Below are 27619 nucleotides of genomic sequence, written 5' to 3' on the forward strand. Positions count from 1 at the left end.
CTTTGTGCTTCCTGGCAGAAGGCCCCAGGCACTCCATGGCAGTGTTGTACACCGTCTCATGCAGTGTGCCCCATGCTGCCTCCACATTCTGGTTGTCCAGCACGGTGGACTCAAGGCGTTCTTCCAGGGTGTCAGCAAAGCTCTGCTTGATGTTGCCTAGCTCCAGCTTGCTGACATTCAGGCATTTGGGTGCTTTCATGCCCTGAGGCCGTCTCTTGGGCTGGATGCGGAGGTTAAGTTTGGAGACGATAAGGCGGTGGTCTGTCCAGCACTCGGCGCCGCACATGGCCCTCGTGACTCGTACGTCCTGCCTGTCCCTCTTCCTGACAATGACAAAGTCGATGAGATGCCAGTGCCCAGAGTGAGGATGCATCCATGACGTCCTGTTACTGGTAGGGAGGCAGAAGACGGTGTTTGTGATAAGTTCGTGCTCTGCATATGTCTGGAGAAGTAGTTGACCATTGCTGTTACAGTTGCCAACCCCATGCTTCCCAGTCACGCCTTCCCAGGAGGTGCTGTCACAGCCAACTCTCGCGTTAAAGTCACCAAGAATGATGAGCTTGTCTGTGTTGGGAACAGTGGTGATGACAGCGTTCAGATCCTCGTAGAACTTGTCCTTGATCTCATCCGGGTTGGTCATGGTGGGCGCGTAGGCGCTGACAATGGTGGTAAACTTCTTCCGTTGCATAAAGGGAGTTTCATCGTCATCAGCCGATTGTTCACTCCTTTCAGGGAGCCAGCCAGCTTGCCAACGAGGGTTGTCTTCACTGCAAAGCCAACTCCAGCCTCATGTCTCTCTTCAGGTCCGCGACCACTCCAAAAGAAGGTGTAGCCTGCGCCTCACTCACAGAGTTCGCCTTCTTCTGCCAGTCTGGTCTCACTTAAGGCAGCGATGTCGATGTTGTACCTGGCTAGTTCACTTGCAATGAGTGCTGTGCGTCTCTGTGGTCTGTCCGAGTCGCCTCTGTCCAAAAGCGTACCCACGTTCCATGTGGCAATGGTCAGTGGGGTGCTCCTTGTTTTCTTCTTTCTTTCCTTTGTGTGTCGACCGCTTGAGTAGGGTCCCCGTCAGCCGCGGTATGCTGACTAGGGTGGTGTGGAGCAGGCAATGTTTAGGGCACCTTTTCTAGCCCCTTCCTCATGCCATGGAGGTGATCAGTGCTGTCCTGAAGAGGGCTGCTCAGCCGCTCAGGGAGCTGCCGATCTCCACCGCTGCTCCAGTCAGTGAAAAACGACCCTATGGCCTGAGCCGCCTGTGTGCAGGTCTGCGGCTATGACTGCCAGTGTACCCACACCTGTCGCTTCATCGCTCGCCTGTCGCCACAGGGCTTGGGGAAAATGATGGTATGGGATGAAGGATGACTGATGACTTGCGCGATGACTTTGTTTATACTGAGGAGGAGTTGCGCACCGTCGACCTCACTCTCTTGTCCGAGACTGTCTGTATCCAGTGGCAAGACGAGGTCAAGATGACTGGAGATGGAAACAGATGCAGTGGATGACCAGGATGTCCTATGTGCCTCATCCTGCCCTCAGCACTCCACAGTGCTCTGCTGCAACTGCCTTCCTCTCCGTTGAACCATGAAGGTTTCTTCCGCAGAGTCCGCTGGATCCAGTCTTCACATGCTTGGGTAGACAAGCCCTAACTCACCGAGGGTTTGAGACCCATCGGCTACCCTCACCTAGTTTAGCCAGCCTGTCAAAGCCGTTGCCCGGGGGTTGGGCGCTGCCACATGCTAGCAGCTTCTAGGACCAACAAAGGACGAACCACTCCCGGAAGAGCGTGACAAGCCCCCCCTCTAGAGGTACTACCCCTCCCGTGCACCCCCTAACCCCAATTCAAGTACTGGGTGGACAAAGGACTTGTATGCCAATATTCATTGATGGTCTGGGAGCTGACTTTCAAATTCCCCCTCAGGAAGCCCAAGGTTTTTGTTCGCCTTGGAACAGATGTTCTCAATGTGTTTCTTTCAGCTAAGGTCTTTGCTGACTGTCATTCCAAGGTATTTGATGGAGTCCACTGTTATATGCTTGTTCCCGTGTTTTCCTGCTTCTGGTTGCATTTAAGGTGTAGTATTTTTCAGGATGGAACCCCATTATCCCAGCTCTTCTTTCACTCAGAGTCTGTGGAGGTCTTGCTGTAGCTGTAAATGGTCCTGGGGCATTGCTGCAACCTTGTACACTGCTGTATCATCTGCAAACAGGAGTGCATTTGATGTTAGCTTCTCAGGAAGATCATTGATGTAGATCATAAATAGGCGTGGACCAAGGACTGAACCCTGTGGATGTTTCCATGAAGATTAGTTTTAGGATTATGATTCAGCAAGACAGTTTTCAGGACTGGGTATATATTTCAGTAGGCAAAACTTCAAAAGACACTCTGAAAAATTATCTTTTATGAGAAAAGATTTTTTTCTGCAGAGTGTGTCCCAGAAAATCTATCCAGATGTCTTTTCAGCTACTTCCTCCTATTAGGAGTGAAATTGAAATTACTGTGAAAAGAAATAGCTTGATCTTGAACAGTACTGATCTGGAATTACACTGAAGTCAGTGTCAAGTAAAAGAGGGCAAAACCATATTGAATATATAATTCCAAAGGTGCTCAACTTCTCTCCAGGTCATCCACAAAGCTTAACTCACTCGGGACGACAAGTTTTCTCCCTTGCTTTTCCCCACAGACGGCCCATTTGTAAGGGTTAGGAAAAAAATTACAAAAAATACAAAATACTGTGTAAGAAAATGAAACTTTCAGAACTGGTTTATTACGTGTTGAGCTATTACATGTAAAAAAAATCAAATTTCTCATCTTATTTTTACAGTTTTGCCATATGTAGAAAATACTGCCAATTTTTCACCCCGAATCACCATACCTATGCTCGCTTTCTGCATTAAATTCGCTTTCTTCTTCGTCATCATCCACCTCTTCAATGTCCGACCCTTCAGTTTGTAGCATTTCAAGTACTTCGGCAACCCTAAAACATTGCTGTCACTGCCTTGTTCGCTTCACAACATTCCGAGAAGAGGCCGCTTTGCTAACAGGCTGGCACGCGAGCAGACAACCGGTCAGTGACTTTGTCAGCGTGTGTGCGAGACAGGCCACACATCCCATATTAACCAGTCATACTGTTCGATTGTGGAGTGACCCAGAATAGCGCACTCTGCTTGGCTAATCACAAAATCACGTGTACAGCGCATGATGGAATTTTACTTTCAGAGAATGCTATTCCATTCCTTCGTCCGAAACTGAATACGTTTTGTGTAGGAATGCGTGAGCATTCCTTCGTCCGGAAAGAGTTAAGGACATATATACTGAATGGTATCTTATTACAATAGCAATAGCCATTTCACCCATGGGTTACACACCAGGCCTGACAGTGGTTGATGATAATAGTATTGACATTTATGGTTGTGAAATCATGAAAGTAACAGTGATGCTTGTGATTTTGATGATGATGATGGTAATATGATAATAATATGACCATGCTTGTGAAATGTGCAGTGAATGGTCTGGAAGAAAGCCAAAGGGATCTCACAGCACCAGATGAGGATGCTGATGGTCAGGCTGTGGACCCAGCCAGGGCAAAACCAAAGGTAGGTTGCACACATTAGTTTCCTGGCTGTGACCGCAGGTTTCATTGCTTTCTCAGGACATATGCCGATGGCAGGACTGGAAGAAACTGTTGCGCAATCAGCTTCCAAAAGTTGATGCATTTACACACAATTTGTTTATAAACAGTCCCCTTCCTTAGAGAAAAAAATTCATTTATCTGAACAGTTCCATTTTCAAGGAAATGTTTTGATGTTTTTAGTCATGCTTTTATGTTGTTCCATTTTCAAGGAAATGTTTCCTCCCGAAACCTGGAGGGGGTCAGGCTGGTGTTCTCCTGACCCACTCCCGGGAGGGTCACTACCTTGTCGTGGTCGGGAGGCTTAGTGGCCAGTGATCGAGCGAGCTATGTCGGCGGGGGCATCAGTGCTTCTTGGGGTTTGGTGCTCTGGTCCCAGGTCTTAATTGACAGCCTACATAGCCATCGTAGCTGTTAGGGCTGAATAAGTGGTGGTTTTGTACTGATGCCCCTGATAGGGCTTCCCATGCCGAACAGGTCGTGAGTGAGGCCCAAACTAAACGTGACCCACTGTCCCTTTCGCTATTCTTTGTTCTTCTTTTTACCGCCTCTTTTCTGTCCTCAGCTCCCCATCAAGCCTTCTTTTCCACATTCTTTTTTTCTCTGCGGCCTTCTTTAGGCCCGCCGTGTTTGCCGTGCGGCGCGACCTGTGATGGAGGGGAATGAGATCCTGGGGATTGAGAGAGCACGCTGCTCTCAACACATCCCTTTGGCTCGGACCTCTCCTAAGACAGGCGGCACACATTGGCCCGTGTGTGTCAATCGGCTACCCCTTCGTGGGGCTGGGTCAAGACTGGCAGTTTAGTGGCTGACGAAGGTAACCCCCGTAGTGCTCGGCTCTCTGTCCCCGGGAACTGGGCATGATCGGGGGGGAGCACGTTGGAGCTGGGCTGCTGGTTGTATATCCCTCCCGAAACCTGGAAGGGGTCAAGCTGGTGTTCCCTTGACCCTGGCCCCTAAGTTGGACCCCATGGTGGGTGGGTAAGGGAGGGATGAATTCACATTTTTCTTTCAACATGAATCCTAAACAAATACACCCCCCCAAACTCGGAAAAAGACGACGACAGGGAACGGACGACTCAGACTCTGAGTCGGAGGTCGTCGAGACCTCTGGTTTTTGGCCATCGTGGCTAGTGATGGAGGGCGCTGATGACGACAAGCCCTTGTCGGCTCTCAGCCCCTTCGCTGTCCAGAAGGGCTTTCAGTGTCTGGCAGGATCGCTCAGATCCATCAAGAGGCTGAGGAGCGGAGCGTTTTTAGTACAGACAGAATCCAAAAGACAGACACAGCTCCTTCTCAAGGCGACCACTTTCGTGGATAGGGCAGTGAAGATTTCCCCTCACAAAGGTCTCAACTGCTCAAAGGGAGTCATCAGATGCCCGGAGTTGAAAGGTGTGTCTGAGGCCGAGATCAAGAGCGAACTGTCCTCTCAGGGAGTGACCGATGTGTACAGGGTGACGGTGAGGAAGGGGTCGGACAGAGTCCCGACCAACACTTTCTTCCTCACCTTCTGCTGCCCGGATGTCCCCAAGGACATTCGGGTCGGATACCTGCTAGTTAATGTCAGCCTGTACGTACCGTCCCCTCTGAGATGCTTTAAGTGTCAGAAATTCGGACACGTGAGAGACAGATGTAAGGAGGAAGAGGCGTGTGGCACCTGTTCGAAGGCGGCGCACCAGGGCGATTGCGTCAGTGCAGCCCTGTGTGCGAACTGCGGAGGTGGCCACCCGTCCTCATCGAAGGACTGCCCCGCCTGGAAGAAAGAAAAACAAATTCAGAAAGTCAAGACAGAACAGAAAATTTCCTTCTTTGAGGCAAGGAAACAGGTGGAGGCCGCGTCGCCTAGGACGTCGTATGCCTCTGTCGTCAGATCCGGGACGGTGGACGTCGCAGTCCAGACGATGTCCACAGGAACGCAGACGGACGACTTAACCGCCTCGTCGGAACCGTTGACCTTGGGTGGAGGCGCTGTGTCCACCCCTTCCCATCCTGCGCGGCAGTCCTCAGGGGCTGCTGGGCGGGAGAGAAAAGCCTCGGGCGGAGGCACGTTGTCCGCCTCCCGCCCCACCCCACCCCCCGGCCCCCCTCGCCCCGCCTCTCGTCTGCCTGGCCCTCGGGCTGGCGGAAGTGTCCGGAAGCCCCCCGCACCTCCAAAACTCAAGGAGGGGAGGGCTGCGGCCACGGCGGGATCGGGAGGGGCCGAGGTGGTGGATATTCCGACCCGGTCGGAACCCGAAAAATTTATGTCAAAGAACAAATATTCCATCCTGGCGGACCTTGAGCCACCGCAAGTGGAGGAGCAGGGGGTAGCGATGGAATAGGCTGCTGCTTTATTTATTTTTTTTAAAAAAAAAAAACCTTTTTAATGGCAGTGATCCACTGGAATATCCGGGGATTCTATGCCAACTTCCAGGAACTCCAGCTGCTTTGTCGTGCTTTGAAACCTTCAGTGCTGGCACTGCAGGAGACTCTGCAAAGAGATGGCAAGGTTTTATCTCTCTCTGGTTTTAACTCCGTTTTTAAACCCGCTCAACCGAAGCAAGAGGGGTTGACGGGAGGTGTCGCTCTTTTTATTCGAAAGTCCCTTTTATACAGTACAGTTCTTTTAAGCACCCCTTTACAGGCGGTGGCAGTCAGAGTCACGCTCGAGAAAACCATCACTGTCTGCTCTCTCTACCTTCCCCCTTCCGTCCGTGTTCTGAGGCAGGACCTCATGAACCTGGTCGACCAGCTCCCACGTCCGTTTTTACTGTTGGGCGACTTCAACGGACACTCCCCGCTCTGGGGAAGTGAGATGACATCAGCCCGAGGTCTTCTCTTAGAAAACCTTCTCTCTGACATGGACTTGTGCTGTCTTAACGACAAGTCTCCCACTTACCTGCATCTGTCCTCTGGAAAGCTCTCGTGTTTAGATCTGTCGGTCTGCGATCCATCGTTGGTCCTGGACTACGAGTGGAAAGTGCACGACGATCTGCACGGGAGTGACCACTTTCCTGTCGTCCTCCGCCCCACAGATGGAGAAGGTGACTCTCTGCCTGACCGCCTGTACTACGACAAAGCAGACTGGAGTTTTTTTACCACCAAGATAAGAGCGGAGCTGCAGGAAGAAACAGTATTGAAAAGCAAGGACCCTGCTGACGCTCTGACTCGGATCGTTTTAGATTGCGCCAAAGCAGCAGTCCCATCGTCTACCTCCAAGCCTCAGGTCCCTAGAACGCCCTGGTTCAACGCGGAATGTCGGGAGGCCCGCAAGTCTCGGAAGAGAGCGCAGCGACGCGTCTTTCGGAGACCGGAGTCCGATAGCGTTCGAACCCATCAACAGCTGAGGGCGAAAGCCAGGTATGTTTTTAAAAAGAGCCAGAGGAAGTCTTGGAGAGATTTCTGCTCTTCCTTAACCTCCAACACACCCAAGAAGAAAGTGTGGAGGGTTTTAAAAAGAATTAAGGGCAAAAACGCATGCCCGACCTTCCACCATCTTAAACTTTCAGACGCTCTGGTCACAGAGAAGAAAGCAGTTGCCAATTTGCTTGCCTCCACAATAGAACAGAACTCGAGATCTGCTAACAAATCTGCTCGCTTTCTTAAAACCAAAAACCTGTCAGAAAAAACACCATGTAACTTCTTTTCCGACAACACAGAGAATTACAACCTTCCTTTCACAATGAACGAACTTAAATCTGCCCTTCAGACCTGTACGGATTCCTGTCCAGGAATGGACGAAGTCCATTATAAACTCCTAAAGCACCTTCCCCAAACCTGTCTGGACACCCTGCTTAAAGTTTATAACCACATCTGGGTCACAGGTTTCTTTCCACCCTCCTGGCGGAAAGCCCTCATAATCCCACTGCCGAAACCGGGAAAAGACCCCTCGAACCCCTCCAACTACCGCCCAATTGCACTGACCAGCTGCGTCTGCAAACTGATGGAGAAGATGGTCAACGGTAGACTGATGTGGAAACTAGAGACCGACGGCCTTCTGGCGAAGGAACAATGCGGTTTCCGCAAGCATCGCTCTACCGTTGACCATCTGGTTCGTCTGGAAACCACGATAAGAAATGCTTTCGTCAACAAACAACATGTGGTGGCCATATTTTTTGACCTGGAGAAAGCTTACGATACCACGTGGAAATTTGGTATTCTTTCCGACTTGCACAAGCTCGGCTTCCGAGGACACCTGCCTCAGTTTATCCACAATTTTTTACAAGACAGACAATTCCAGGTGAGAGTCGGCACCACCCTGTCCGACATTCACGAGCAGGAGCTGGGTGTCCCGCAGGGGAGCATCCTGTCGCCGGCTCTGTTCAGCATCAAAATTAATGACATCGTTCAATCCGTTCAGAAAGGATCGGACAGCTCGCTGTTCGTGGATGATTTTGCCTTATATGCAACCGGCAGCACGTACGCCAGCATCCAGCGACGGCTTCAGCTCTGCGTCAACAAAATCCAGTGTTGGGCAGAGGAGAATGGCTTCACATTTTCGTCCTCCAAAACTGAATGCATCCACTTTCATAATTTTCGCCAATTCTATCAGGACCCTGAAATCCGTCTGGGAACATCCACCATCCCGGCGGTCAAGGAAGCCAGATTTCTAGGGGTCGTCTTCGATCAGAAGCTGAATTTTCTCAGCCACATTAAACAGCTGAAAATATCTTGCCTAAAAGCCCTGAACATCATCCGAGTTGTGGCACACACGAACTGGGGTGCTGATAAGAGGACTCTCTTGCACCTCTACAGAGCCCTGGTCCGGTCCAAACTGGATTATGGAAGTGTTGTATACGGCTCGGCCAGGCCGTCCTACCTGAAACTGTTGGACCCTGTACACCACCAAGGGCTCCGTCTCAGCTTAGGTGCTTTCCGCACCACCCCTGTGCACAGCCTGTACGCAGAGGCGGGGGAACCACCTCTTTCCAACCGCAGACTGAAGCTGACCCTGAACTATTATTTGAAATTGTTTTCGGAACCTACAAACCCTGCTTACGATGCTGTATTCAACAACCCTTTCGATAAGAAATTTACAGACAACCCAAACTGCATACCTCCTCTCGGACTCCGCATTCAGCCACACTTGGAAAATGCCGATCTGGATGTCAGTGGCATCTCAGATTTCTCTAAGTTCCCTGACAGCCCCCCGTGGACCTTTACAACACCTGAGGTCCGATTCGATCTGGCCTCGTACCGTAAGGACACCACCAGTTCTCTGGCCTACAGAACCTACTTTTCGGAACTGTGCCACAAATTCCCCACCTTTCAAGGCATCTTCACTGACGGTTCCAAGTCAGAGGACGGAGTCGCCGCATCTGCGTTCTGTCCCGCCTTTCCTGACCGGCCCTCAATGGAACACATCCTGTCTGACAGCTCGGTATACACCGCGGAACTGACCGCACTGGTCCTGGGGTTAAAAATGGTTCTCTCTTCCAAACAGAAGAGATTCATGATCTTTTCCGACTCCTTATCAGCCCTGGAGGCGATCGCCTGCAGGAATATCACTCATCCCAAACTGCTGGAATTTTATGAAACTTTTACTCTCGCAACGAAGAAAGGATACGAGGTTGTGTTGGCCTGGGTTCCCGGACATGTTGGCATTCGTGGTAACGAAAGGGCGGACCTGCTGGCCAGGAACGCTGTAAAGAAAGAATTGTCCAGATCCTTGGTACCCTATACAGACATGAAGCGGAAGGTCAATACTTACGTTAAGGATCTTTGGCAAGAGAAGTGGAACACCCAGATGGACAACAAGCTCTTCCAGATCCGTCCGGACCTGGGGGAGACCCTCCCTTCGGGGGTGAAGAACAGAAAGGAGGAATCTGTGCTGTGCAGACTGCGTACGGGGCACACTTTTTTTTACTCATTCTTACTTGTTGAAGGGGGGGGAGGCCCCTCGATGCGTTCCCTGTGACGAGCCTCTCACCGTGAAACACGTGCTCCTTGACTGTTGGGATCTGCATGACGTTAGACGCAGACATTACACGGCGGTTTCTTTGAAGACTTTGTTTCGTGATGTCCCTCCGTGGGCGCTGATGGACTTCTTAAAAGAAGTGAACCTTTTTAACCAGATTTGAAGGTTTTAAACTATGGAAGTTTTTTTTTAACTTTGGAGTGGAAAGTTTGAAGTGGTGACTCGTTTTAATTGGTTGTTTTTTTTTAGCCTTGTAGCAGTAATTGACGCGGCGATAGCCTTGAGATGGCCTTAGTGATCGGCGAGGCTCTAAGCACCATAATTTCATTTCATTTCATTTCAAGGAAATGTTTTGATGTTTTTAGTCATGCTTTTATGTTAATGTTTTACTTTTAGGTAAAATCCTTATCAGTGTACATGCATTATTATTTACCTCCCACACCCCACTGTCTCTCTCTCCCCCAACTCCCATCTCTGTCTCCCCTCCTCTCCCTCTTTCATTCAGTAATATTCAGATTTTGGTAAACCACTGTTTGAAGAATATACCACTATTTGAAGAAATGTTATTCACCTTTTCTTTAAATTAAAATTTTTTTTATACTGTTTCTCTCATCAGTATTATAATCAGCTTCAGTGTTGTGCTGACTGGTTGTGTCACATGTTGCATAGTTTGAAGTATTGTTCTTTTGGTTTTATTATTATTATTATTCTAAATAATAGTACTAGTATTGTTGTTATTGTTGTTGCTGTTGATCTTTACTCATTCTGGACAAATAGTTTTCTCCCATGCTTTCCTCTGCAGACGACCCATTTGTTAGGGTTAGGAGAAAAAAGTCACAAAAATATACTGCAGTTGTGGTGTGGGCTTAAATATGAAAATATCTTAATTTTTTTATGTAATTTTTTAAGTTGTCATTTTAATTAAATTCTGTAATTTTTGCTTGTTTCCCCCTTTGTTTTTTTTGGTTTTTTTCTCTCTTAATAGGATTCTGAGAGAGAAGTAAGTATTTGTCCTGATCTGGACAAGTGTTGGTTTGAAATTTATATGTGTTGTATGTAATGCTCTAAAATTTACCACTAGCAGTTGTGAACTTGCTCACAGTCACAGCATGGGGTAGGGGGCAGGGTTGCATGTTCCCAAACCATCCATATCCAATTTTTTATTCACTCTTGCTTGGAAAAGTGTGCATTACTGAACAGAACACTGTCAGTTTGACTCAGTAAACAGTTCTCACTTGCCTTGGTTTCTTCTTAATTTACATCTTTCCTCTTTTGCAGTCTTTCTAAGCCCATGAGAACAAAAACATTTGCGTGCATGCACACACATATTGGTGCTTAAAAAAAATTGTTGCAAAATGTTGGACACTGCAAGCAGTATAGTTAGGCTATCTTTGGCAAAAGTTTACATAAACGCAAAAATGGAGAAGAAAACATGGAGCATCAGCACACATCTGGCTACCACATTGAACTGTGTGATATAAGCCGGTGTAGAGTCTTAAAAAACTGAGGAACTTGAAAGAGTTTTGTTTCGCTGTCCATCTGTGTTACTTCAGTGACATTACCCCAACATGGCTCATCCATAGTCCCCCCTAAACATTATTGTTTGCAGAAGATAATGCTAGTAATTCAGAAGGTACAATATATGCAATGTTGTTAAGAGGCAACATACCAGAGAAGACTGCACTGTTTCTGAGTTATTTTGGTGATGTTTGATTGTGCCTGTTCTGATCCAGCATGCACAGGATACTCCCAACAAAGTCCCCTACTTACAGCAATCACTTTGTCACTGAGCCAGACTGAGTGTCCCCATGAATTGAAGACTGCCACCCGTACCCTCAAATTACAAAATACAGACTGCTGACACCGATAAAAGTGACAGGAACTCGCCACAAGCATTAAGTGAAAGAGAAATCAAAACTGAGGTCACCATGACTGAGAACAGGGCATGAAAAGCCATAGAATTCAGGACAATTTTTATCTTTTTTTTTTCTATCTTGATGAATTTGGGACAATAGTTTTCTGTACAGAAGAATGTGTTCCACCGTATAGGGTTGTGAAAAAGAAGGCATGTTCTCCAAAGGTTTTTTGTCCAGATCTTTGGTATGCACAGAGTGAGGTGATCTGTACATGGAGTCAGTCATGGCCTGGCTTCGCTGACAAAGATCTAGGAAGGGCGTTGTCCACGTCTGATGCAGGCACGCATGGAGTAGTGGAGAAGGTTAATAGACAAAAGATCAAAAATGTAATCTTTAGATACATTGTTATCTCACTTCATTGATGTATGTTTGTGGATGAAGGTTACGGTGAAACACCAAATCCCAGCCAAGGTTCAGTATTAAAAAGAATGGTCAGTTTTACTTGTAAAGATTCAAAATCAGTTTTACATGCTCTTAGGTCTCGAAACAGACTGCCAGAAAGTCCATTCTCAGCTGGTTTCTTCTGTCCTTGTTCTTCTCTTTTTCATCTCTTTGTCTCTTCTTTTATCTGCCCCCACCTCCTTTGACCCCCAGTGTCCTTGTGTGTGTGTGTGTGTGTGTGTGTGTGTGTGTGTGTGTGTGTGTTTCCCCTTAAATGATTTATTCTTGTTATCAGTTTATTACTTTTTTTTTAACCCTACTTGTTCACAGTTATGAACACACACACACACACACACACACACACAAGACTGTTGTTCTCTAATGTCCTTTTTGAAGTGTCTATGTATAGTATTGTCAGTAATGTTGTTGTCTAATGTCCTTTTTGGTGTGTCTATATAATGATATAATGTTCTCAAGAGTTGTTCTTCGATGTCTTTTTTTGGAGTGTGTACTGTGTGCATAATGATGTCAAGATTGTATGCATATTCCTGGTGTTCTCACTTTCCACAGTGTCCTATTTAATAATATATTTTGATTTGTCTCCTGTCTGGTCTAAGAACTTATATTCCACTAAAAGAGGATGGTTTTCATTTTGATGATGCTACTGGTCAGTATTTCAGTGTTAGAATAACAATGGATGAGCCACAGCCTCTAACAGATAGCACTCACTTTCTCAAAGTCTTTTGTTGTGTCAGACCAGGATACCACAATGCACTCCATAGTCCTGTTACTGTTACTGAAAGTACCTGAAGCAGAAGAAAAATGATCATTTCATCATTACTAACTGCACTACTGGAAAAAACATAACCATATAAGTGCAGTCTCTAATTTCTGGAAGAAGGCACCTTGAAGAAAAGTCAAGATGGCTGTTTGTAACTCATTACTCTGTGTTTGTGTTAGGGGTTGTGTGCATGTGCTAAATGAATGCGTGCAGATAATTAAATAGAATTCAACAATGTTGCATCTTTTGAACAGTATACAAAGGAAAAATTGATGATGCTTGTCTGTCTTCTCAGGCCTTTTTTTTTTTTTCAGTGTTCCTGAATTCAACACCCATCTTTTGATTTATGTCCCTTGTTAGCTTATGCTTTATCACAATGGGGTGCCCCCACACTTTCTTTGAATGTGCGAGAAAGCAAAGGATTCTGAGGAAACATGGTCTTTCCCCTGTGACACTTTTCTCTCATTTGTGAGAAAGAGTGGTGGGTGTCCCCACACTTACTTGCAGTGTGAGAAAGCATGTAAAATCCCCCTTATTTTTTTTTTAATTTAAAACAATTCCTTTGTCATGGGGGATGGTTTCTTGTCCTTTCATAAGACAAATCTTAGAGACAAATGAGAGAACCCCCCACCCCCTGAAAAAGAGATTGGGGTGGGCAATGACAAAGATGATCATGATCATGAGGGTGACATTAGTGAATAACTGAACTGGGATAACACAGGATCATTTAAAAGTTTTTGTGTATATATGTAAGTGTGTGTGTAGGTTTGGTGTGTGTGTGTAGGGGGGTGTTTCCTTGCTGTTTGTTTATTGTTGTTGTTTTTGTTTTCCCTCTTTTGCTCTGTTGAAGAAACAATTTTCTTGTACTGCTTTCTCTGAAATTTAGAAGCTGATTTCAATGCAAGTGGCTACCATGATGGTTGTTGTTGTCATCCTCCTCCTCTCATTTTTCCCTGTGATTTGTGTTATGAAAAGAGAAGAAATCAATACTGGTGAGAAAGGAAATGTTTTTAATAAGAATAAGGCGCACCCCCCCCCCCGGCCCCCCCCCCCCACACACACTCCCCACCCCTCCTATACTTGCTCACAGATCCACGATTTCTTGGGTCTTGCATGGGGGTGCCTCCCAAGCTTTCCTCTCAATGTGCAAGAAAGCATGGGATTGCGAGAAAGCTTGGTTAACATCTTTTTATGCCATATTTTCTAGGTGGCCTCAGATTTTACAGCCACCTCTTTCAAGTCTGTGCCGATGTTATGTCAGATTATTCAGCATTTTGACATGCTCCTGGAGATTGGAGCTGTCTTCTGACTTTAGTAGTGGGATATTTCTCTTGGCTGGAAGTCCTCCTAGGAGACGGAGCTCCGAAGAAAAAACCTGCACCTGCCGAGGCTGTCCTACACGTGGCAGTATCTGCACCTGTGGGGCTGTGAGCGTCGGTAGGTGAGAGAGTGGGGAAGGGACTGCACAACTCCTTCTCACTAAAAATAAGTCACCTGTGCTGGTCAGGCAGCCAGGCTAATGTAGGAACGACGAGCTAGCCCTTCAACACCCAGCTTTCCCAAGCCCTGCGGTGATGGAGAAGTGGTAACAGGGACAGGCAGAGGATGCTGCTGGCAGTTCCCAGTCACGACTCAGCATGCAGGCGGCTGTGGGGTGATGGTCGTCTGCCATAGACTGGGGCAGATGTGGTGCCCGTATCCTCCCACAGTGTCAGAGCAGCCCTTTTTAGGGACAGCACTGCTCTCCCCACATGGGGAAGGGGAGATAAAATGATCCCTAAACAAAGCCTGCCTCACCTAGTACCTAGTAGGAAACCGCACCTACTTGGACATCCAACACTAGCAGTCGAAAACAACAGAAGAAAAGAACCAGGAGTCATGTCCTGACTCTGGGTGCCTGGAATGTTCACACCCTTTTAGACAGAGACGACAGACCAGAAAGTACGCACAGCACTCATTGCTAGAATGCTTGATCACTACCAGGTGGACATAGCAGCCCTGAGCGAAACCAGGTTTGCCGGTGAAACACAACTGGAGGAAGTTGGAGGGGCCTACACCTTCTACTGCATTGGGAAGCCAGATGGCACCCCAAGAACCTCAGGGGTGGGCTTCGCCATACAAACAAAACTTGCACGACAGCTTTACAGCCTTCCACTTGCTTGCGTGCATAACCCTTATTCACTAAGAGTGACCAACAAAAAAAGAAAAAAGAAAAGAAAAATTGAATATAAAGATGGGGAAACTGTAGATAAGAAATAGGCAGTGGAGGGAGTGGCAGGGGGAGGGGGGATGGAGGGTGATGGGGGTGATGACTATTTTGGGAAGAGGTAGGCTTCAGGGCCAGACTTGAAAGAGCTGAGTGCAGAGACCTGACGAAGGGAAAGAGGAAACTCACTCCAAGTACAAGGTCCAGAGACAGAGTGGTGGCTAACTGTGGAGTGCTTAAATCTGGTTATGTGGAAACAGAGTGGATCCAAAGTTGATTGTATAGAGGGAGAGTGGGTGCAGAGGTGAAGGCAGAGCTACAGAGATAAGAATGGGCAGATTTGTTTTTACATTTATAACATAAGAGTGCTGATCTTGTACTTTAATCTGTTCAGGGAGCCAATGGACATGTTGCAAGAGAGGAGTGATGTGCTAAGGTCTTTTCTTTCTGAGAATAAGTTGGGCAGCAGAGTACTGTATGCGCTGAAGGGAGTGAATGGACGAAGCAGGCAAACCAGACAATAGAGATTGACAGAGAGAATGTGAGAAATGACGAGTTTAGATGTTGCATCAGTGGACATATTTCCAAATGGAACTGATGTGCTGAAATTGACAGTAGCAGGATTGACGTGTCTGATAAAGTTTTGTATAGACAGGGTGTTGTCAAGTACAACACCAAGGTTCCTGACTGAGCTGGAAAGAGGAATAGCTGTACTGTCAAGTTTGATTGTGTCAATTGTGATGGAAGAGTTTTTGTTTTGTTTCTATGATCATTGCTTCAGTCTTGTCCATGTTCAATTATAACTTAAGAATCATCCAGTTCTGAATGTCCAAGAAGCATTTGGGTGTTCCTTGCAAGAGAGAGGACAAATTTTCAGGGGTTTCACTTTTCTGAAATTGAGTGTCATCAGCTTCAATACCAATCATGCTTGTAAATGTTGATAAGGATTTCTCAACCAAAAGTTTGAAAATGTTCAAAAATCAGATACAGGACATCTTATTTCAAATACCATAAGGAGTTTGTAACTGTGAAAAAATATATGCTAATACATATATAAAAGTAAATGACCATGACTGTGAACAAATATATGCTAATACATTTATAAAAGTAAATGACCATGACACTTTCATTATCATACAGATTCAAATGATTGCTGTGAAATATTTTGTTGAGTGCATGGAGAATTGTCAAGAGGGGTGAGCCTTGTGTTACTGTGTGGGAATGAATGCAGTTAAGGTGGCTGCTTGTATACCTCAGATTTGTTGAGAATGTGTAACCTGGGTGATATCTTTCCTCCATGCAGGCCAGTAAGAAGGCAGGTTGTGAGGAAAGCAGTATGTCTTTTTTTTTTCTTTTTTTTTTAAGTTTGCCTCTTTTTCCTGTTTTGTGAATATGTAATAAATTGTGTGTATCTACATGTGTGTGTGTGTGTGTGTGTGTGTGTGTGTGTGTGTGTGTTCTGCCTCTGATACTGTGGGTATCTTGTTGCTGACTGATAGATGTGATCCAGGTACGCAACATGTTCTTCGAAGATGGCAAGCGACGCATTGACTTTATCCTTGCCTGGAACATCAAACTTGGTGAAAAAAAGAAGCAGCAGGCAGAGCAGGCCCGGGAACTATTTGAAGACAACTTGCGGATGGAAGGTCTGCACTTGGAGTATGACAGGGTCAGTTTACACTTTTTCCTTTGATGTTGGTTGCTAGTTTTTTGGGTTTTTTTTCTGTCTGTATATATTTATCTACATACTTATTCTATATGGCTGTATTTTTTAACAGGAGATTTACACATGTTTCTGTCCTTGATCTTTCCAATGGTATAAATTGAGATTATGAAAAATTGAGTTGTCAGTTCATTGACAGAAGTGCCAGAGACTGAACAGTGATGATAGACTGAAACTTTTCACACTAATAAGTGTTATTCAGACTTTTGAGAAAACAACAGTTATAAAGAGCCAGCTCATTCAGGTACCATGAGTGTCTGTCAAGAGAGAAAAAAGTTCAAATAGACTGAATGAAAATAAACATTGAAAATAAGTCATGCAAGTTATTTGTATCATAAAAACAAGTTGCAACAACAACAGTAATAATAGTTATAATTACATTTATGCAGATGCATTTCCCTTGCCCCAAATAGTTCAAACACCCAATGTCTACTTTCACACTAAGCACCACAGCATAACTATGTACAGTTTCTGTCACATCCTGTGAAAGGTTATATCAATTTTTAAGTTAAACTATTGTTGATCAAGCGATAAAAAAGGAGAGGAACCTGTGATTATTTAATTCCTTAAAAGACTAACTTGAATGAACAGATGTCACATACCAAGGGTGAAAAAAGGAGGTAACGGGGCCCAGGTGTTTTAACTCTTTCCATACGAATGGCGAAAGAGACGACGTTAACAGCATTTCACCCCAATTACCACCATCAAAATATTGCAAGTGGAAGGCTCTTATACTGCAGAGGTGACTGTTGACAAAGAATACCACAATTCTGACGACGGAAGCTAAAGGTTGGGTCATTGAGACACCCACTGGACATCCGAGGGGTCTGTGTAGAGGAGAAGAGAGGACTGGCTGTACTGAGTGAGTTAAGCTATCAACAGCCTTAACAGTGTAACAGTCTATTGAGATGGGTGAATGTTTCTACCCATAACCACTGTCACCTCTACACTGATAGTCTGGCCAGATTTACTGCAGGTCCAGGCTGGTTTACCCATTGGACATTGGAGGACTTTTTGTATATGTGTGATGCAAGTGCAAGCATTATCTGTAAAATCATTGATGTGATGTGCAGATAAACATCCTCTGAGGGTGTGTCAGAGGTTTAGGACAAAGGCAGTGAGAAGATGCTGATCAATATGGCGGCCAAGATGCAAACCTGCTTTGTGTCACTGAAAATACTGAAGGAACCTGATGTTTCTTCACTGGAGCAAAGTGTTCCTTTCATGTTGCTGTGAAAAGAGATGACAAACATAGCAGTCTAAGGGAACCTTTTTTTCAAGGAACTTGAACAGTCCACTCCAGCTGAACAAATCAATTACCTTCGTGAAATTGACCAAGTTCTGCTAATCTGTATGTGAGCCTCCTTGGATCCAAGCATTTCTCTTTCAGCATTCTGACTGAAAATCAGCTAAACAATTGAAGCTGAGGCATATACTTCCCACAACATACACTACCAGAGTTTGCAGTATGGTGGTGTGTCCATCAAGATCGATGATGATCATCGTTGTCATCCAGATGGGGGATGGGGGGAGGGTGGTAGTGGGGTGGGGGGAAGGATGCTCATGAATCTATCTGTGAGTGTGCAGTTGGCTGAATAGTCCAATCTGCGCACGAAATGTTCGCTGACAGTTGGGGCAGACAAAGACAGGCATATCATTGTCAGGGAGCTTGTTTGCCCGTGACTTTCTGGCCTGCCTCTTCTCAACAGCTGCAGCAGTCCTGTTGGCCTCGCACAACCTGGCGCCTTTGTGCACAGCAGTGCGCCATTTGTCACGGTCCACTGCAGATTCCTCCCAGGAGTCGGGGTTGATATCAAACGCTTTCAGAGAGACTTTCAGAGTATCTCTGAAGCGCTTCTTCTGACCTCCGTGTGATCTCTTCCCTTGTTGCAGCTCGCCATAGAAGAGCCTTTTGGGCAGCCGATGGTCTGGCATGCGCGCCACGTGTCCAGCCCAGTGAAGCTGGGACTGCATCAGGATGGTGAAGACGCTGGGAAGGGTGGCTTTTGCGAGCACCTCTGTGTCAGGGGTCTTGTCTTGCCACTTGATGTTCAGTAGCTTCCTGAGGCATGTTGTGTGGAAGTGGTTCAGCTTCTTGGCATGTCGTTGGTACACTGTCCAAGTTTCGCAGGCGTACAGTAGTGTGGGGAGAACTACTGCTCTGTAGACCTTTAGCTTGGTCTCAAGACTAATGCCTCTTCTGTTCCAGACATTTGCATTGAGTCTACCAAAAGCTGCGCTTGCTCTTGCAATCCTGACATTCACTTCATCGTCGATTGTCACATTACGTGACAGTGTGCTGCCAAGGTATGTGAACCGCTCCACCGCACTGAGTCTCTGACCGTTGACTGTGATGTTTGGCTCAACGTAGGGTTTCCCTGGGGCTGGCTGATGGAGAACTTCAGATTTCCTCGTGCTGATGGTAAGGCCAAAGTTCCTGCTGGCAGTGGCAAACTTGTCGACGCTGAGTTGCATGTCAGCTTCAGATCCAGCGTTGAGGGCACAATCATCAGCAAACAAAAAGTCTCTGATGATGTCTGTCATGACCTTCGTTTTTGCTTGAAGCCTTCTGAGGTTAAACAGCTTGCCATCTGTTCGGTACTTTAGGTCGATTCCAACATCGCCATCTCTGAAGGCATCAGTAAGCATTGCAGAGAACATGAGGCTGAACAGCGTTGGAGCCAGGACGCAGCCTTGCTTGACACCATTTGTGACAGCAAAAGGAGCAGATGTTTCACCATTGTCCTGGACTCGAGCCTGCATGCCTTCATGGAATTGGCTGACCAAGGAAATAAATTTCCGAGGGCATCCGTACTTGGCCATGATCTTCCACAGTCCCTCTCTACTCACGGTGTCGAAGGCCTTAGTGAGGTCGACATAGGTGGAGAACAGATCAGCATTTTGCTCCTGACATTTCTCTTGCAGCTGCCTTGCAGCAAACACCATGTCAGTGGTTCCGCGCTCTTTCCGGAATCCACATTGGCTCTCAGGCAAATGACCTTGGTCAAGGTGTGCTGTGAGGCGGTTAAGTAGGATCCTGGCAAGTATCTTGCCTGCGATGGAGAGCAAGGAAATGCCCCGATGGTTATCACAGGCTTGCCGGTTCCCCTTTCGCTTGTACAAGTGAATGATAGATGCATCTTTGAAATCCTGGGGGATCGTCTCTTCTTTCCACATGAGTGAGTACAGCTGATGAAGCTTCTCAGTCAGCACAGTGCCTCCATCCTTGTAGACCTCTGCTGGTATGGAGTCTGAGCCAGATGCTTTGCCACTGGATAGCAGACGGATTGCTTTCTGGGTCTCAAGAAGTGTTGGCCGATCGTCCAGTGCTTCGTTGGTGGGGACTTGTGGGAGACGGTCTATGGCTTCATCATTTATGGAGGAAGGCCGATTTAAGACACTGTTGAAGTGCTCAGCCCATCGTTCGAGAATGTTCTCCTTCTCGGTGATCAAGGTATTCCCATCTGCACTGAGGAGGGGGGATGATCCTGAGGATGTGGGGCCGTAGACTTCTTTTAAGGCATCATAGAACCTCTTCATATCGTGCCTGTCAGCATATCCCTGGATCTCATCAGCTTTGTCACTCAGCCACTTATCCTGCATCTGGCGTAACTTTTGCTGAACAGTCCTGCGGATGTCATTGTATGCATCCTTTTTTGATGTGGACTTTGGGTTTGCGCAGGTGGGCTTGATGCAGACGGCGTTTCTCTTCCAGAAGCTGCTTGATTTCATCACAGTTTTCATCAAACCAGTCTCTTTGTGCTTTCTGGTCATGGGTCCCAGGGTCTCTGAAGCTGTACTATAGATCAGCTCACGCAGGGTCCTCCAGTCAGACTCCACATTCTGGTTGTCCAGAGAGGCGGATTCCAGACGATCTTCCAGCAGCTCCACAAAGGACTGTTTGATGGTGATGCTTTTCAGCTTAGCGATGTTGAGCCGTTTTGGAGCCTTCTGGCCTTGGGGGCGTCTCTTGGGTTGGATTCGAATATTCAGCTTCGAGACTACAAGGCGATGGTCTGTTCAACACTCGGCGCCGCACATGGTCTTTGTTACACGTACATCTTGCCTATCCCTTTTCCTGACGATGACATAATCGATGAGATGCCAATGCTTTGAGCGAGGGTGCATCCATGACGTCCTGTTACGGGTAGGGAGGCAGAAAACTGTGTTGGTTATCAGCAGTTCGTGCTCTGCACAGGTCTGAAGCAAAAGCAATCCATTTGGGTTGCAGTGGCCCACACCGTGCTTTCCAATCACTCCATCCCAGGAGATGTAGTCAGAGCCAACTCTAGCATTGAAGTCCCCAAGAATGATGAGCTTGTCTGCTTTAGGGATGGCAGCAATGACAGAGTGAAGGTCCTCGTAGAACTTCGCCTTCACTTCATCCGGGTTGGTCATGGTTGGGGCGTAGGCACTGACAATGGTGAGGTGCTTCTGGCCAGATGCCAGTGGGAGTTTCATGGTCATAAGCCTATCGTTGACTCCCTTTGGGATTCCAGCTAGCTTGCTGACAAGTGCTGTTTTTACTGCAAAACCAACGCCAGCCTCACGTCGCTCTTCGCTTCCTCGTCCACTCCAGAAGAAGGTGTAACCAGATCCCCGTTCACAGAGCTCGCCTTCGCCTGCAAGCCGAGTCTCACTCAAGGCTGCGATGTCGATGTTGTATCTGGCGAGTTCGGATGCAACTAGTGCTGTTCTCCTTTGGGGTCTGTCTGCGTTATCTCTGTCCAGGAGAGTCCTTATGTTCCAAGCACCAATGGTGAGAGGAACGATCCTTGTTTTTTTCTTTTCTTTCTCTTTGTTTCGACCGCTGATGTAGGGTCCCCGCCAGCCGTGGTATGCTGGCCAGGGTGATATGGAGCAGGCAATTTTTAGGGCACCTTTTCTAGCCCCTTCCTCATGCCAGGGAGGTGAGCAGTGCATTCCTAAAGAGGGCTGCTCAGACGCTCAGACGGCTGCCGAGCTCCATCGCTGCTCCTGTCGACGAAGAACGACCCTATGGCCTGAGCCGCCTGCGTGCAGGTCTGCGGCTGCGACTGCCAGTGTACCCACACCTGTCGTTTCATCGCTCGCCTGTCGCCACAGGACTTGGGGGTGATGAAATGATGAAGGATGAAAGGTCATTTTGGATGACTGATGACTTGCGCGATGAGTTTGTTTAAAGTGAAGAGGAGTTGCGCAACGTCGACCTCACTCTCTCGTCCGGGTCCACCAATTTCCAGTGGCAAGACTAAGTCGAGACGACTGGAGGATGAGCACGGATGCAGCGGATGACCAAGATATCCTTTCGGTGTCTCATCTTGCTCTCTGCACTCCACAGTGCGTTGCTGTAACCGCCTTCCTCTCCGTTGAACCGATAGGTTTCTTCCGCAGATTCTGCCGGATCCAGACTTCGCATACATGGGTAGACACACCCCGGGGGCCAACTGCGTGTGGCATGGACACAGCACAGTGGAGCTAGATGGCCGTCAGTGGCTCTCCTGAGCCGACGCCCTTTTATGGATCTCCATAAGGGTGTCTAGCCACCCGCCTCACCAGTCCCAGAAGGGAGCGGTGGAAGTGCCGGTTTAGTTGTCGGCAACCCGACCCTGAACAGGTTGTACTGGATTACAGGTTACCAGTAGCAGATCTAATGACCTGACCTGACACAGAATGAAAAGTATGGTGAATACCTCATTAACTGAGTTCATCCAGTATAGACAGATGGCTGAACACTGGGTCTACCATTTTGTCTCTGCATTATCTGAGGTCAAGAAGGCATTTGACAGAGTTTGGCAGGAAGCACTATGGGCCACTTTGAGAACATTTAGACTAAAACAAAAGCTTATCAATACCATCCAGCAACTATATTCCAAAATGACCAGTGTGGTACTCACACAGGATGCAGTTGGAGAATGGTTCTATTCTTTAGTTGTAGTCTGTGAGGCCTACCTTGTCTCCCATGCTTTTCAACATACTTCTGGAGCATAACATGATTTAAGTGCTTGTAAATCATGTCAGCACAGTCAGATTTGGAGGAAGAACTATCATGAACCTTTGCTTCGCATATGACTTTGATGACTTCGCATGTAATGAGCAAGAATTCACCCAGCTTGTTAAGACTAGATGATACATCTACACGATATGGCATGGAAACGAGTGTCAAAAACACCAAGTTTATGGATAGCCACAACAACACCATCACTGCTGATATAACTGGCCAGGGACAGAAGCTAGGATAGTAGGAACCGTTCAGCAGTTAGGATTCATCATCAGTAATGAAGGATCCAAACCAGAAATCAGTTTGGTTGGTTGACAACAGTACTTTCATAATTGCTGATGGGAATTACAGAAGCAAACCAGATCAGTTACTAGTTTTTTTTGTAATAGGCAGTCTGGAAAGAATCATATTTTTTTTTCCTGAATGTATTTTATTTCAAATTATTTGCATAAGAAGACAAAGTCTACTATTCTGTTTCCAGATTCTCTTTTCAAACATTACAAAGAAATGAAAATCTGTTTGCAAAATATAAAAAAGGTGACAAAATTCATGGTATTCTGCTTACCATTGTACTGATTAGTTTGATTATTCTTATCATTGAAAATGTTTTAACAGTTCATGATACTACTTTAAAAAAATTATCATTCAAATTTTTTTCCTGTTACCGTGGACCACTTACTGCAGCTGTCTTTTATGCCCTTGTTCCTTCCCTCTTCATTCCTTCCTACTTGCTTTTGTCTGCCTATTTCTGTTTGTCTTTCAGTTTCTTTCATTTAATTTTTAGTTTTTATGTGTTGCTTCATTTATGATTACAAAATGTAAACTATTACACCTCAACTAATGTAAAATCAGAAATTGAATGAACAGATTACAGATAAAATTATGAGCATACATGGAAAGGTTAAATGTGAATTAATTAACACTTTCTTATATTCAAGAGTTGTGAGCTGTGCAGTGAGAGGTCCTGATTTTTTGTATATGCACATATATCTTGGGTTGAAATGCTTTGTTTTGCAGAGAGGTGATGAGATCCACTTTGTTAAGATTCATGCTCCATACGAGGTTCTGAGGAGATACGCAGACATCTTAAAAATCCGTCTCCCAGTGAAAGAGGTTTGATGCCTGAATACCTAACAACATTATTATTGGTTTCGTGTGTCAATATTTCCATCAAATGTGTTTAAAAGAACGTACAAATTTTTGATGAGTTATAAAAGAAATGGATTTTGTTTGTTTTTGATAATTTTGATGTGTCTCCACATAATATTTTCTGTTTTAGAGTTAAATGTTTTCAAATTTTAATGCAGCATGCTGTTAGTATACTGTTGTACAATTTCTGTCAGCTTTTGATTTGTGCTGATATATAATCATTTTATTTTCATGTTTTAGGTTTTACATGTTGATTGCAAATTGGTTAAATATTACTCATAGTGCATGTTCTGTGAACTGATTTTTTTTTCTTAAGTGATATTCATTCATTCATTCACACATCTACAGTGGCATTTTGGAAACACAAGGGTCAGGCAGTACAAAAAAGAAATGAAAAACCCATACGGCACAATAGGTTTGCAGTACTAATGGAATTTGATCATTAACTATATGGATACGAGTTTTCCTTTTATTTATAGTGAACCAATTTTGTTTTTATTTGATTAGATTATCAGCATTTCAGATGATTTTTGTAGATAATGAGTATATTTAGGCATTATTTGTCTGAACAATTTGATAATAGTCTGAGAGCTAAACTCAGAATTGGTCTGCAAATCGGACCAAAGTCTGAGAGAGTCAACTGACAAGGTTTTAGACTTGAATTCAGGCACCTATAAAAGTCTCTTTCTAGTATATTGCTTATTTCCTTGTTTGACAATGGGCAATATACTTTTATACTATCTATATGATTCTTTGCTCCCCTTTTTGCTGCCCTGTCTGCTTGGTCGTTATAAAGGAATCCAATGTGGGATGGTATCCAACAAACATTAACATTTGTACCCTTCACAGATAGGGAGTGCAATAAATACCTAATTTCAAACAATAAATCTTTTCTTTTATTATTCTAATAAAGGAGCAAACTTTTTAAAACAGATTGAGAATCAAAACAAAATAGGATATTACTTACTATGATTGGTATATCAAAAACATGATTTAAAGCCGTAAGGATGGCCATCAATTCAGCTGTAAAAATTGCATGTCCTTTACCTAAATAATATAATTTTTCTGTTTTTAGGTCAGGAATGACAAAAGCAGATCCTGCACTGCTATCATCCAGGACCGAGCCATCAGTGTAAACTTTTAAATGATGATCAAAATTTTCTTCTACTTCAATTCTGACAGATGCTACTATTATATGTGTAGATTCTCCTTTTGTTGTGTCAGAAGCACATATGTTGACGTTTGCTTTTGTTAACTCCCAGGGAGGGACAGGTGGCACCAGAACACGAGGTGCCATATGTAAATCAATGTCTGAAGAATTTAAAATATCTGACACATGTGTGAATGGTTTGTAGATTTGAATTATTGTGTGCATTTTTTTGGAAAATCAATATTAAAAAATTTTTTTTTTTAATATTTAATTCCTCAGAATCATCCACTGCTGTACATCTCACAATGTATTTAGCAGAACTTAATTTTCTGATTTCATCTAGTAGTAGAATACCCGCAAGCTTATAGGCTTCTGAGGTCTTAGTATGCACAGGTACCCCTAAAGCCAGTTTCACAGCTTTACTGTCAATTATTCGCAGCTTCTTTAGAAACATCGGCGGAGCAGAAAAGAAGATTTCTTGACCATAGGTCAATCTTGATCTTACGAGAGATGTCGGTAAATGTAAAAGAATTTTTGAGTCTTGTCCCCAAGGAGAGTGACTTACAATTTTTAAGAAATTTAAACTTTTAACTGCTTTAGTCACTATTTAAACAATGTGTTTCTTCCAGTTTAGTTTTGAAGTAAATAGGATCCCAAGAGATTTTATTCCTGACTTTGAAAAATATTTCACGTCCTCCCAAAGAAAATCATGGTAGTTTGCTGTTATTATAACTATTATTAAAGAGGATCAAATGTGTTTTTTCTACAGAAAACTTAAAACCATTAGAGTGCATATAGCTACTCAGTCTATCGAGTTCACCCTGAAAATGTTTCTGTACATAATTGATGTAGGCTTGTCCTTTTCCTCAAGGATGTCTGAATCCATATAGCAATATCATCAGCATATTGAGCCAGCTTGGTAGATGATGAAAAACATGTGTGTAAATCATAAAGCATAATGTTGAACAACAATGGAGAAATAATGGAACCCTGTGGGATTCCCATGTTTATAGGCCTAGAGGTTGATAAAGTTACTCCCACTTTTGCCATTATATGTCTCCCACTTAAAAAAAGGATTTAACATAGTCACAGATATGAAAGCACAAACAAATACACATAAATGTACATGAGCCCCGACACACACACACACACACACACACACACCATCTCCCAAATTATCCTGCACCACCTCCCACCCCCCTCCCCTCCCCCTCCCCCACACACTCATTCCTAGGCTACGTATTGCAGCTTTCTCGGCGCGCGCGCACACACACACACACATACACACACATACACACACACACACACACACACACACACACTCACTTATACAAGCATACACACATACGCCCATACCCCCCCTGCCCCCACACACATATACTTAATACAAATATATATATATGCACACCCGCACGTTCCAATATTCCGTTGCTCCCACAATACAGGCACGCATACACAAACACCTCACCATCTACACCCACGCATGCATGCACGCACGCACGCATGCACACACAGAGGCTGCCACTGATTGGCTGAAAGATGTGTGGGAAAAGATCTCTGATGCCAGGAACGTGGTGTCTAGCATGTTGCTTATTCTATTGTATTTCGAAATCCCACAGAGACTCTTTTTTTTTCAAAAGAAATTTGTGCAATGTTGGTTTGGAAGTGATGCCAATATTCGTTTGATTTGCAAAGCATCGTGCTCTACCTTTCATGCTAGACTTACAGCCGCTCCCTCTCTCCACCTTTATTTCTTTGAGGCGATCGATGGTGTGATGGCCTTGTACCTGTTCTTTTTGGTAATCTTTGACTTTTCTGAGGATTTCTGATTTTCCTAGATGTAGGCCGCTTGTTGTTATTGCATTACCAGCAAGTCTGTCAGCTCGCTCATTTCCCTTACACCTGCATGTCCCAGGCAGTATGACCATTTAAGTTTTTGAATCTGAAAGTTGCGCAATGCCTCATGCCACTCTGGGCTTCCCATTCCACTTCGATTTTCTTTTTTTCTTCTTTTTTTTTTTGCTGCTCCATCATCATTTCAGTGGCATTACTCCCACGCCGCTCATTTAGATTTCCCCGTACACAGCCACACCTGGGTTCGTCCGTCACAGTTCCAGCATCGGCAATCCACAGGGAACCATCGATGTTAGGTCACCAGGAGGCCACACACCAGAGCAGACACTGCACTGCTGCTGAGTCACTTCAGTTCAGTGGTGCGTGTTCTGATTCAACGTACTTAGGACACCACCTACTAAGCCCCCTACTAACGACAATAATGGCTTAGTCGCGGAGCCAGACTGAGTGAGCGTCCCCAGCCACTTTCGATTTTCTGTATCAGGTTCTCTGGAAGGCATTTATCTAATTACATTTAGATATATATACATCTTCCCCAGGGAGATTAATAGATCAAGTACTGAGTGTGTCTTCATATGAGCATGGAAACCAAACGGTATTATACATTCATTGAATTTTATATTCTCAAACTCTGTACATTTTGTTTTTAATAGTTCTTCCAGACCTATCCAAAAGTGTTTCGAGTAATAGCATTGCCAGATAATACGCTTAACACTGTCTTTAACTTCTAAACAAAAATCACAATCAATACTGTTTATAATTCCCATTTCCTTTGAAACAACATTCGTTCCAATGATTCTGTGTAATATATGAAATTGTAGCCACCTTAGTTTTATGTCTTTTATGAAGTTTGTTAAAAGCTTTTACCCAACTAATATTTGTTCCCGGTTTCTCAGACCACTTGTGGCAAGATTTTCAGTTGTCTGCTTTGTTACTAGGAAGAAACGGAGTCAGAAG

The 27619-nt window shown here is 45.2% G+C and overlaps 2 protein-coding genes across 5 annotated transcripts in view; one reads left to right on the plus strand and one right to left on the minus strand.

Annotated features, from left to right (window-relative positions):
- Positions 1 to 27619, minus strand: part of LOC143283115 (uncharacterized) — a 551198-nt gene that overhangs the window by 442137 nt on the left and 81442 nt on the right. The window lies entirely within an intron of this gene.
- The window catches only part of LOC143283114 (anoctamin-1-like), a 358246-nt gene that overhangs the window by 36979 nt on the left and 293648 nt on the right, over positions 1 to 27619 (plus strand). For 3 of the 4 annotated variants that reach the window (XM_076589234.1, XM_076589235.1, XM_076589232.1), the window contains 3 exons: positions 3500 to 3591; positions 16317 to 16475; positions 23527 to 23622. In XM_076589234.1, the coding sequence (XP_076445349.1) occupies positions 3500 to 3591; positions 16317 to 16475; positions 23527 to 23622 (347 nt within the window). Of the gene's footprint in view, positions 1 to 3499; positions 3592 to 10544; positions 11741 to 16316; positions 16476 to 23526; positions 23623 to 27619 lie in introns of those variants that run through there. The other variant, XM_076589231.1, reaches the window with a different exon arrangement.

This window comes from Babylonia areolata, chromosome 6, assembly GCF_041734735.1.
Source record: "Babylonia areolata isolate BAREFJ2019XMU chromosome 6, ASM4173473v1, whole genome shotgun sequence".
Lineage (NCBI taxonomy): Eukaryota > Metazoa > Mollusca > Gastropoda > Neogastropoda > Buccinidae > Babylonia > Babylonia areolata.